Here is a 12592-nt window from a genome sequence, read left to right on the forward strand (position 1 = left end):
ACCTCCATGGCAGGAAAGCGAGTTTCCAAAAAAGGTCACAAACATCTCGCTTAAGCTACCTGAACCATTCCGGAGACAGTCAGCTGGATATGTTTACAGCCACATGAGATAAATTAACAGCAGATCTACACCAGGATGTAAAATATAAGAAGCCAAGAGTCTCTGTGTTGTAAGGTGAGGTGCAAGGTAGCATAAGAAGGCGTAAGGAAGACTGGGTTTGCAAAATAGGTAGCAATTTATTTACAATCTAAAAAAAAAAACATGCAAATATACATTATATTTTGATATTGCTCAAAAAATAAAGCACTAAATTCAGCGGCCAGCATTTTAGCATAAATACTGTACATTCAGAATAAGCAAATCATTTGTGCATCCTTTACATTCATTCATTTATTTTAATTACTTTTCATTTCATCACACGTCCACTATCCAATTAAATCTTAAAACCCGCCTACTCATGTGCTATATAATCTTTTAAGAAATAAACTTAAATCTAATTCTAAGAACAATTAAATTACTTTGGCAGCTTAAATAATCATAATTTAAATAAGAAAATTTAGTGAGATAAAGAAAAGCAGAGTCATGTAGCATAAAAGAAATCCTGTTGTTGGTCCAGCTCTTGATACATTTTGTATGTAACCCTTCAACTCCAAATATACATTAAATGCACATTACAGAGCACACAAGGCAACATTTATAGTTCACACAGAAATAATGAAACAAGTCTGAAATACTGTATGCACCTTGCAAGCACAATATCACCTCAATAAATCTCTTTCTTAAAACCAACACTACTACTGGAGAACAAACCAGCAGTAAATTACATTATTTCAAACTAAATGAGACGCAGATTCTGTCTCTTGCTCCCTTTTAAAACATAATAACCAGTTTCCAGTGCTGTTCAGTTTTATCAAGTAGTTAACGATAACAGTGCACATAGAGTTTAAAGACACAAGTTCTCAGACAAATGTCATTTTAGGCCACAAAGTCAAATTTTAAAGTTGTGATGAACAGATGAAATGTCTCAGATGAGCAGCAAAATGTCTTCAACTCTACCTGGATAAATGAAATGAACCTACACAAACATATTGGCCAAATACTATTTAGTCTATTTAGTGTATGAGGAAACTTTTCCAGTTAAGACTTTACAATAGTGAGAAATTACTCAGCAGTCAATATAGTGCACTACTTTGTCACACATCTTATTTTGACTATTTATAGAGTTATTATTGGCTGACCCTGAACTAACAGATCCAATGTTCTAACCAGCTAATGCACAGAAAGTGTTTTAACAGTGCAAACAGATACAACAGCTGCAGACGATGACCTTTAAGTGAGAAAAAGGCTCTGAAACACAGCCGTGCTGTTATGTGACAGTGTATTGAGTGACGCTGTGACAAAGAACTGTGGAACATCTATACTGTAGGTGTGGTGTCACTTTTGTCATATTGTAAGATCAGACTTTAGGCTATTTGAGCAACAGCTCATCTCAAACCACTGTGTTTATGGACAAAAATATTAATGGAACAAAGAAGAATGAACGTCAGGAAAATCAGAAGCAAAAGAAAACACAAAGAAAATGTGCAGCCTCACATCGAGCTGCCACCTAATCTCCCTCTCCTCCTCCCACTACAGACCAGTGACTGGCCTTTTAGCTTCTCAGCCTCTCCCAGTGGTGGAAGAAGTATTTAGATCTTTTACTCAGTTAAAGTAGCAATACCACAGTGAAGAAATACTTTGTTACAAGCAAAAGTCCTGCATTCAAATTTTCATACATCAAGTATTTATTATATTATTATACAAAAGTACCAAAAGTTAAACTACTGTTGAAGCTGTTACTTTATATACCTATATATGTTGGGAAGCTTAATCTATGAAAGGATATCATCATTTGATTATGTGATTCTATTTTGTATTAAAGCTGAGTGTGGGACTTTTGCCACCCCCTTCTGTGAGAGTAAAGGAGGACGCTCGGCTGTGATTGCCTGACACAGGTATGCAGCACGATTTCATGCACACCCTGAATGACCCACAGAGAGGGCCAGTAAAAACTGATGTGATTTGATGGTCCACCAACTCGCCGCAATTTATTCCAGTATGCCAGTACACCACTGGCTGCAACCTACTGTAGCAGCTATAAAACAGATAACACAACTCCCATGAAATCACTCCTTACACTATCAGGATTTGATCCATTTGGTCCTACAACATTCGGAAAGTCTAGAAGAGCCACACAATTAACAGCCAGCGCGGGTATGTTGTGCCGGACATGAGATTTAAGACCTCTGTATACTGTGAAATACAGAGATTTATCTGGAGATGATCAACATTATGTAAACTCATTTGACAAGGGCTTGAATGTGACAGACATTCATTTATATGTGAAATTTCTGCACTGCAGGTTTCATAATCTGAAAGTGCAACATAACTAATAACTAAATTGTAGTGGAGTAAAACGTACAATATTTGTCTCTAGAGTGTCGTGGAGTACCTCAAAGTACCTCAAAACTGTATCTAGTATTTGGATTTAGCTTTGTAAAACCATCCATATACTAAACTCTCCACATATGGAAGATAATAGTGATGATGGTTCACAGTGATTGTCACATCTAAAAAAGGGAAGTGGAATCAGGTCAGGCGATTAAAACTAAAAAGTGCAAATAGAGCAGATTTCAAAGGAAAAGGTGCAGCAGTTCATAGAAACAATACACCAAGATCCACAAAGTGTGTGACTGTGTGGGGACCTCTGGTGGGCAGATAAAGAATAGCAAGGCCTGGGGGGTCACAGAAAGCAAAGACAGACACTTCATAAAGAGAAACAAAACACAAGTGCTGACATCATCATCATCATCAGCAGCAGCAGCAGCAGCAGCAGCAACATGTAAGAGACATTTTACATACATAATAGGAATAAAACTGTTCTCTTCCAGGGACTCAACACATCCTGCTGAGTCCATTTTTACCTCCACAATCAACAACTTGTTTCTTCTCTTTGGCATGTTAGCAGTTTAAAAATGTTCCTCAGACCTCAGAACTTCCTGTTTCCCTCATTAAATCTCCGTAGGAAGCCAGTAATCATCTGACCCTCATAAGCTGGATATGTACTGTATTTAATTTGGCTCTGGTGAAGGTTAGATGATTCTTGTCACTCTAAGTTTTCTCCAGGACTTCACTTGGAAGTATGAAAAATACATTAAGTATGAAAAAATCAGCCTTTTCAAGTAAGAATTGATCAAAGAATAAATTATATCTGATAAAATGTTGAGGTTGTAACACATGACGATATGAGTTTCGATTTGTAAACTGTTTTGCTGCATCCTGCATAGTCAAGTGTACTTCTCTACTCTTGTGCCACCAAATGCTCATGTTGGTATTGATATTATGAGTTCAAAGGCATCACAAAATAACTTAAGTTTCTTCTTTTCTTTTTTAGACTTAAATCTAAGTTAGAGTCACTCAAAAATGAAATAAGAAAAAGAAATAGTGGATATTGACTGAATCAGGGTTCATGAAAAAGATAACAAAACAGATCCAAATGTCACCACCGCAAGCTTAAATTAATTTAGAGATGCACAACCACAAAACTCCACCTGGCTGCAGGTATTTCACACAGTCCTGCTCACAGCTGTCAACATTTAACACTGTTTGTAGTCATATCTGTTGGGAAGGATCAGCCCAAAGCAGTTACATCCTTTGATGAAACCCTGAACTTCTGTCCTGACAGACAACAAATCTGTTGTTTGGTATAATCCTGCAGGGTTTTTTTTAGTAAAAACAAACCCAAAGTACTTCAGCTTTGGGCCTCATCTTCTGAATCTGCTGTCTGTTCATCCATCAGCAGCGTGTTTCCAGGTCATCAGTAATCATTGCTGACTGAAAAAAAAAATGATAAAAGAAAGAAATTTAGTTTACTGCGGTTGCTGCTGTAAATTTTGGCATCATTCTGCCTGGGTACAATAATATTTCTCTCACCAGTTTCATTGCTGGGATCTGGTGACTAAGCACTTTCCCGGTCCTGAGTGGATGTTTCAGGGACATCTGGATTTGTTGTTGACCTCTCTGTCAAATGATAAAAGAATTGTCATGACTACAACACACCTGTCACAAAGTGTGATCTCTCATTTATAAATTATCAAAATAGTTCAAGATAAATGTATTAGTTTTACAGTCTAGGAGGATTTACAGTCGAGCCAAGTGAATACATCATGAAGCAAGTTGAAGAAAGTCTCAGTTATCTTCTGTTTTAGTAGTCATACTAATATCACACTTTAAAAGTACTCCATTAGTCCAATCAATAAATGTTTGTGGTCAAAATTTTACTTAAGTAAAAGTACAAACATGTTAGCAGAAAAATATACTTAAAGTATCAAAAGTAAAAGTACTTGTTATGCAGAAAAATGGCCCCTGCGAGTGTTAAAATTTTACTGCTCTGGATCAAAGTTCTGCTTGTTTCAACTAATTTACTTAAAACAAATAATTTATATGATGATCACAGTTTTGTATGTAAAATTGGAATCTACAAGGTACCCAGTAACTGTAGCTGTCAGATAAATGTAGTGGAGTAAAAAGTATAATACTTCCCTCTGAAATGGAGATGAAAAAAAAAATGGAAACACTCAAAAGTGAAGTTAAAGTACCTCAAAATGGTGCTTAAGTACAGAAAGAATGTAAATGCAGTTACTGTGGGGAATATAATTGGTGCTTTCAACGGGTGAAATCCGACTGTCGTGGCTTTGGCCATCAAACCTGTTGGATATTAAAACATTTCACTTACCAGTTTCATTACTGGTATCTTTGGACACAGCATTTTCCTGGTCCTGGGTGGATGTTTCAGGAACATCTGGACTTGTTGTTGACCTCTCTGTCAAATGATAAAACAATTGTCATGACTACAATACACCTGTCACACAATGCAATCTCTGTTAAAATGTTAAAAAGTTCAAAGAACTGTCACAGTCACAATGCATCTGTCACACGCTGCTGATAAAACAGTTAGAGTGGTAACAATTTTTTTCCGCCCACACAAAATGATTCAAGAAAAGTTCCAGTTGATCATGATCTGGGTCTTACTGGGTCAGTATGATCACGTTTCACTCACCAGTTCCATTACTGGTATCTTGGGACACAGCATTTTCCTGGTCCTGGGTGGATGTTTCAGGAACATCTGGACTTGTTGTTGACCTCTCTGTCAAATAATAAAACAATTGTCATGACTACAATACACCTGTCACACAGTGCGATCTCTCATTCAAAACTGTTCATAAACTATTAAAATGCTAAGTGAATACAGCATGAAACAAGTTGAAGAAAGTTATCTTCTTTTTTAGTAGTCGTGGTAACATCACACTTTGAAAGTGCTCCATTAGTCCAGTAAATGAAAGTCTGTAGTCAAAATTTTACTTAAATAAAAGTACAAACATGTTAGCAGAAAAATGTACTTAAAGTATCAAAAGTATAAGTACTTGTTATGCAGAACAATGGCCCCTGTGAGTGTTATATTCATGTGTAATTATATTTTATTGCTCTGGTTCAAAGTGCTGCTAATTGCAACTACTCATTAAATATTTTAAATGATGATCACATGTTTTGTATGGACGGCACAGTGGTGCAGTGGTTAGCAGTGTCGCCTCACAGCAAGAGGGGTCTGGGTTTGAACCCACTGGCCGGCTGGAGTCCTTATATGTGGAGTTTACATGTTCTTCCTGTGTCTTTGTGGGTTTTCCCACAGACCAAAACATGCAGGTTAGGTTAACTGGTGACTCTAAATTGCCTGTAGATGTGAGTGTGAATGGTTGTCTGTCTCTATACTATATATCAGCCCTGTGATTGACTGGCGACCTGTTCAGGGTGTACCTTGCCTCTCACCCAATGTTAGATGAGATTGGCTCCAGCTCCCCTGCGACCCTCTAGAGGATAAACAATTAAGAAAATAGATGGATGTTTTCTATGTAAAAGTGGAATCTACAAAGTACCCAGTAACTGTAGCTGTATGGAGTAAACTGTATGTAGTGGAGTAAAAAGTATGATACTTCCCTCTGAAATGGAGATGAAAAATAAAGTAGCATAAAATGGAAACACTCGAGTGAAGTTAAAGTACCTCAAAATGGTGCTTAAGTACAGAAAGAATGTAAATGCAGTTACTGTGGGGAATATAATTGGTGCTTTCAACGGGTGAAATCCGACTGTCATGGCTTTGGCCATCAAACCTGTTGGATATTAAAACATTTCACTTACCAGTTTCTTTACTGGTTTCTGGAGGCCCAGTAGATGTTGTGTCCTGAGGGGATGTTTCTTGTACAACTACAAGACTTGCTGGCCTCTCTGTTAAAATGTTAAAAAGTTAAAAGAACTGTCACAGTCATAATGCATCTGTCACACGCTGCTGATAAAACAGTTAAAGTGGTAACAATTTTTTTCCGCCCATACAAAATGATTCAAGAAAAGTTCCAGTTGATCATGATCTGGGTCTTACTGGGTCAGTATGATCACGTTTCACTCACCAGTTCCATTGCTGGTATCTTGGGTCACAACAGATGTTGGGTCCTGGGTGGATGTTTCAGGAACATCTGGACATGTTGTTGACCTCTCTGTCAAATGATAAAACAATTGTCATGACTACAATACACCTGTCACACAATGCCATCTCTCTTTTAACATTTTAAATGTTAAAAAGTTAAAAGAACTTTCACAGTCACAATGCATCTGTCACATGCTTCTGATAAAACAGTTAAAGTGGTAACAATTTTTTTCCGCCCACACAAAATGATTCAAGAAAAGTTCCAGTTGATCATGATCTGGGTCTTACTGGGTCAGTATGATCACGTTTCACTCACCAGTTCCATTGTGGGTATCTTGGGTCACAACAGATGTTTGGTCCTGGGTGGGTGTGTCTTGTATTGGAAGCAATTCTTCCCTCTCTGTGAAATAAATAAAGAATTGTCACAACCATGATGCATCTATCACACAGTGAATCCATATTAGAAGTTTTTTAACTGCTGCTATTCAAACAAATGTTGGTCAGATATGTCTTTGTCAGTATTTAGTTGCAAATAAATCTATTTGTCAGAATACATGTTTTAATTTTATCTGTTAAAACTAACAGCAGTATGATTGATGACCGTAAAACTTCATTTGTCTGCGAGGAAAACATCACATTACTAAATCAAGAACTAAGAAATGTGTCCAATTTGAGACTTTTTTTCAATTGATTTTATTTATTGACTTTTATGCATCCCTTAGTGATCTCCAAAATAGAAAAAGCACAAAAATAGCTTCTCTTCTGGAAAAAACTGTTATGTTTTGTCAAATTTTATTTATTTATTGGTATCATTAGTTACATGATCTATCTTGTTATATTGTTACTGACTTATACTTTGACTGTGGAACTGCTATGTATGTGTAAAAATGTGTCTGTCATTCCCCTGCTCTGCTTTATAAATAAAAATATTTATCTGTCACACAGTGGAATTTCTAGTCATTTGTAAATAATGTTCACTTTAAATGAAGTGGTTCATATAATTTGGTTAAACCTAAGATTCATCTCCAACGTCATCTGAATGTATTTGCTACATCTCCACATCTCTACAATTAACCTGCTATGTAAACAGTTATATAACAATTATAACTGATTAAACTGATAAATTCGTAAAAAAAAAAAAAAAAGCTACAAATGAACAAATTCAGCAATTTATTTTAAAAAGCACATTGAATGCATTTGAAACACTGGTTTTTGCTTGTAAAAGTTTCGATATCAATTACTTTTAAGTGCTGGATGCATGAAAACAGAACATTATTTAAAATATTGTCATGTTAGATAATAATAAAATAATTAAAGACAAATAGGTGACCAATGTTAAAATGTTCTTACCTTGCCGTGTCCTTTCATCAGGTTGTCCTGTATAGAAGATGAATAAGTGTGTGTTAACTCACTGGAATTATTCATTAATCATGTTTTGTTTCATAATTTGGGTTTATTTGCCAGTAAACAGACTGTTTGAACATCATGAGCTCAAACACACCATGTTGTGAATATTTGTGGCGGGACGTTGCAGTTCAAGGTTGGACCTTAACTCCAATCCTATAACTGCATAGTATAATGTATGTTTAATATAATGTATATTGTTATTAATTTCTCTTTCTGTAATTATCTTCTTTCATTTTTTGTTAGGTGTAGTTGTGGTTGTGGATGTTTGCATGAGGATAGAAACTTCCTGTCTCTTAGCATGAAAATACATCATCAGGACTAATATTGTTTGGTAGAATCACACTCTTGAAAGAACTTGAATATGTATGATGCACAACTAGATTAACATTATCAGTCAAATTTACAGAAATATTAATATACCACACCTAAAGAAATATAAAGAATGTAAATTCAGGTCAAAGATTTGATTTTTATCAGACCAAAATACAGTTTATTTAGTGCATCAAAATAAATACAATATTTTGTGACTTCTTACCTTTTTTGCATTTGTATATTAAGATGATGCACACAACCAGAAACACTCCAAATACTGGTATTGAGATGTACATCCTTGTTTGATCACCTACAAAAAAATGAAAGAATAAATAATTAAAACAACAAATTGTTTACAAGGACACTGTATTGTATTCTAATGTCGTTATCTGATCCCATCTTTGATAATGCACTCTGAGGTGACCCAATACAGAAAAATAATAAACTTAAAGCTCGCCATTTAGTCATTTAATGCTGTTAGAACATGTTTTGTAACTCCTATGAGGGCACTGAGTACATTAGCATGTTTAGAAAAACAGTAAGATGCATTAATACATTTAATGTGTTACAGCAGATATTTGTTGGTGTGATAACTCACTTTCCTTGAAGGGGTTGGAGACTTTTTCACTGCTGTTGAAGCTGACTGGGTTTTCAAACGCACAGCTGAACCACGGCTCCTTGTCTTCCTAGAAATTGAGAGAAAAACAATATTAACTAAAAGCTCATATGCCGAATGTTGAGATTTTTTAAAGGAGTTCACTTTGTTTATTTACAGTATGTCCAGATTACCAACAATAACATCAGGGACAATACAATGATGTGGCTACTTAGTCATTTAGTCATCAGCTTTTCACTATATACGCTGTAATCCACTATTTAGCATGTCTGCAAGACTGAATTATCCCGTATAAATTATAGTATACTAGTATGCTTTGGTAGAATACAAAAGCTTTATTTAGGCAATCTCTAACATCTTTTTGATTTTTTCTCTGTATTAAAAATAGCTATAAAGTAATTAACAGAGAAACCTGTCAAGTTTTCTAATATCACATTTTCATCACACACACGACTGTAAGGGAAACAAAACAGATACAAAAATGCCGTAATCACCACACCTGGTGTATAGAGGACCAAAAGTGTCACAAAAATAGTGATAAAGCATTTTTTAAATTGATATCTAATTGTACAATTTCAGAAATATTCTAAACTGTCTAAATAGCCTAAACTACACAGCCTGGATTCTGCCTCAGCTGGTCACCAACTGATGCCTAGGGCTGGGTACCAAACTTCAATATTTTTATGGCACCGACCGAATTACTTTGATACTATCGAGTATCAAAAAATGTCTTGTCATTTGGTACCAAATTTCAATACTTAGCAGGAGCAGAGCTGTTTAGAGCACTTGGCTGTAGTTTCTCAACATAAACTGCAAGGATGGAGGCAGCAACAATGCAACAACGTGTAGAGCAGCTACATCAGTAATGGGTATAGTAACAGTACTGAAGATGATGATATTACCTATTGTTTGACATCAAAACAGGTGGTTTGGCGGCTGGAGAATGGCCCAAACAGCGTCTTGTGAGATTTGGCTAGCTAACGTTAGCTTTGGACTCCTGTGTTGTTCTGTACAGTGTTATGGTCACATAGAGACTGCTTCGCTATGTTAGTGGCTGTTCTCCAGCCACCAAACCACCGCTTTTTGATGTCAAACGATAGGCAATATCATCATCTTTGATATTTTCATAAAGCTTTGTCTTTTCTTACCTGCAGGTTACATGTTTGGTCCAACCTCCTGTTACTGATATAGCCGCTGTAGGCGCTGCTGCTGCCTTCACTTGCTACGTTTTGAGCTGTTAACTTGGCTAACATTAACAGACAATATACTACACAAAACAACTGTCATAAAGCAAAGTGATAAAAGTGAAATAAAAGTGAAATTGATAAAAGTGAAATTGATTTTTTCACTCAGGAACAGGTATCGAAAATCTATGAACGATACCCGATCCAACTGATGCCTGAATATGTGAATCAATTTAAAGAACAGATTCTGCTTTATTCTTGCAACATGATTTATCTGTTACTGATGAGGCACACAAACATCATTATCCTGTTCACCTTTGTTATTTTGTGTTCCTTGGTTGAAGACCAAGTGTTGGCACCTGATGTCCAGTTATAGGTGACTGGTTCAGCGCCTGTGGTGTTGCCATTACAGGTGAGGACACAGTAGGTCATCTCAGGTTCACACCTTTTGGAGAGGGTGGGTTTAGAGACAGGATCTAATAGAAAACAAAACAAAAAGACATTTCCTTTGAATTTAGGACCGTTTTGATAAACTAAGACAAACTTCATACACAATTCCTCCACTTACAGATAACCAGGAGTTGAGTCTTGCTGGTGACTTTGCTGTTGATCTCTACTGTGTAGCTGCCGCTGTCGTCTGGAGTCAGTCCTGTGATCGTCAGCGCTCCGTTTGAAATGTTCAGTGAACCACGAGCTGCAAAAGAAGGTTTAGCTTCTAAACAGGGATTTTTAGTCATCTTACAGCATGTTGTCAGCTACTTATTTCCAGTGTTGATCATTTAAGAGTGGTCAGCTGGAGAAATATGTACTTAAAAAAACTAAAAATATTTGTAGAACAGCTGATTTTCATACCAAAAAAAGTCTAGTTTTGATTTCCCACAGAAAAAGCAAGTGAATCCCTTTTTTATAACCCTAATTCCATTCATTTACCCATTGATAATTATGTAATTAACGTATTTAATTGGGTTTTACAAGGATAATTAATGTATAAATCTTTGGATTGCAACATATTCAGATATTTGGGGATAATTTGCACAATATAAGGGCTTGTTGACCAAAACACATTAAAGTCATACCTTCTTTAACAGTATACCCTTAAAGGACCTTAATATTTTAATAAAGGTGAAAATTCAGGGTCAGTATTATGTATTGTATTTGTCAAATTTAATGGGTTATACTCATTAAAAAACTCAATTCATGCAGAAAACACATCAAACCCCCTGTATTATTACGCAATCCATTAATTTAACCAAAATCTGGGATCAACCTAATAATACTGTAAGGAATTCCTTTAAATATATTTAAATTTATAATATGTCACTATTCCACATTAAAATGTCTAAAAACAACTAGACATATGTTATATATTCTGTTGAGTTGTGTACTAACATTACCCCAAATGTTTCTAACAATTTTCAAACCCAGAGAAATCAGCAATTTTAATCAAGGTCCTTTTCATTTTGTTGCTTGTCAATGGCGTCATCCCCCCTCTACCAAAGAGTATATGCACAGAAGATGCATGCATCGAAGTTGTGTTTGTCCACTAAAAATTGCGTTTACCAAAGAGTATACACCTACAAGATAGTACATCGGTATTGTGGCTATTTGCCACTAAAGATTAAAGTGGTACCTTTGAAGTGTCGGTAGGCGGTAGTCTCGCCTCCATACCTCTCCATGGCAAGATCAGGTCCATGTTTCCACTCTATACTGGTGATGGGATTCACTACAGAGTCTGGTGTGAGAACAGCTTCGTCACCTATTCTCCCGTAGAGTGTTTTTTCTGCAAAATAAAATAAATAAAAGTGAATGCAAATTTCTCCTTTTAATTACTGAAATGTATTTTTTCTTTAATCAAGTGTGTCCTGCTCTAGTTTAAGTAAAAACTAAGTAAAAAAGTAAAGTACAAAGTACAATATTTTCCTCTAAAATGTAGTGGAGCATAAAGTAGAATAAAATACAAATACTCAAAATAACAAGCAGTAAAACTTAACTTAAAGCCTCCTGTTTAGCATTTACAGCAGTATTTAACATTTAACACACTATAATGTTGTTTGTTAGCAAATAAAAGTATTTGTTTATGTATTTATTTATCAGTATTACCAAAGCACTTCAACTAATTTCAACCACTGATTCTGAGTCTATTTCTAATTTTAGGGGACAAATATCCCTCTAAAAGCTCTTTACAAATGCCTTATGACCTCTCATCACATCACTATTCCTAAAGCCAACTATTCAGTTATAAAAGGCTTCAAATATACATTTCCTGGTTTCACAGTTCATGTAAATGAGGGCATGTGTTGGCAGAAGCTAGACAATCTATGTCAGTGGTTCTCAGACTTTTTCACGTCAGGAACCCCTAAACTGACACAAATTAGACCACGAACCCCCATTTGATAAGATTTTGCTTTTAGTACAGAACCTGTATGAAACCCATGACCAAAATATTCATACATGCTGTCACTGAGGGTGTGGTCACAAAATTACAACTGAAACGGAAAAATAAAACACAAAACACGCACAGAAACATACCATGACATTATAGTTTCCTAAACATGT

The 12592-nt window shown here is 35.7% G+C and overlaps 1 protein-coding gene across 16 annotated transcripts in view; it reads right to left on the minus strand.

The window, feature by feature from the left end:
- Positions 1 to 372: 372 nt before the first annotated feature.
- LOC121892294 overlaps positions 373 to 12592 on the minus strand; it is a 343857-nt gene continuing 331637 nt past the window's right edge. For all 16 annotated transcript variants that reach the window (XM_042405250.1, XM_042405255.1, XM_042405271.1 and 13 more), the window contains 5 exons: positions 6235 to 6321; positions 5099 to 5185; positions 4775 to 4861; positions 3973 to 4059; positions 373 to 3873 (listed from right to left, as the gene is read on the minus strand). In XM_042405250.1, coding sequence (XP_042261184.1) covers positions 3998 to 4059; positions 4775 to 4861; positions 5099 to 5185; positions 6235 to 6321 — 323 coding nt within the window. In that variant the 3' untranslated portion in view covers positions 373 to 3873; positions 3973 to 3997. The remainder of the gene's footprint in view (positions 3874 to 3972; positions 4060 to 4774; positions 4862 to 5098; positions 5186 to 6234; positions 6322 to 12592) is intronic.

The sequence above is a fragment of the Thunnus maccoyii genome, chromosome 24 (assembly GCF_910596095.1).
Source record: "Thunnus maccoyii chromosome 24, fThuMac1.1, whole genome shotgun sequence".
NCBI classification, from domain to species: domain Eukaryota; kingdom Metazoa; phylum Chordata; class Actinopteri; order Scombriformes; family Scombridae; genus Thunnus; species Thunnus maccoyii.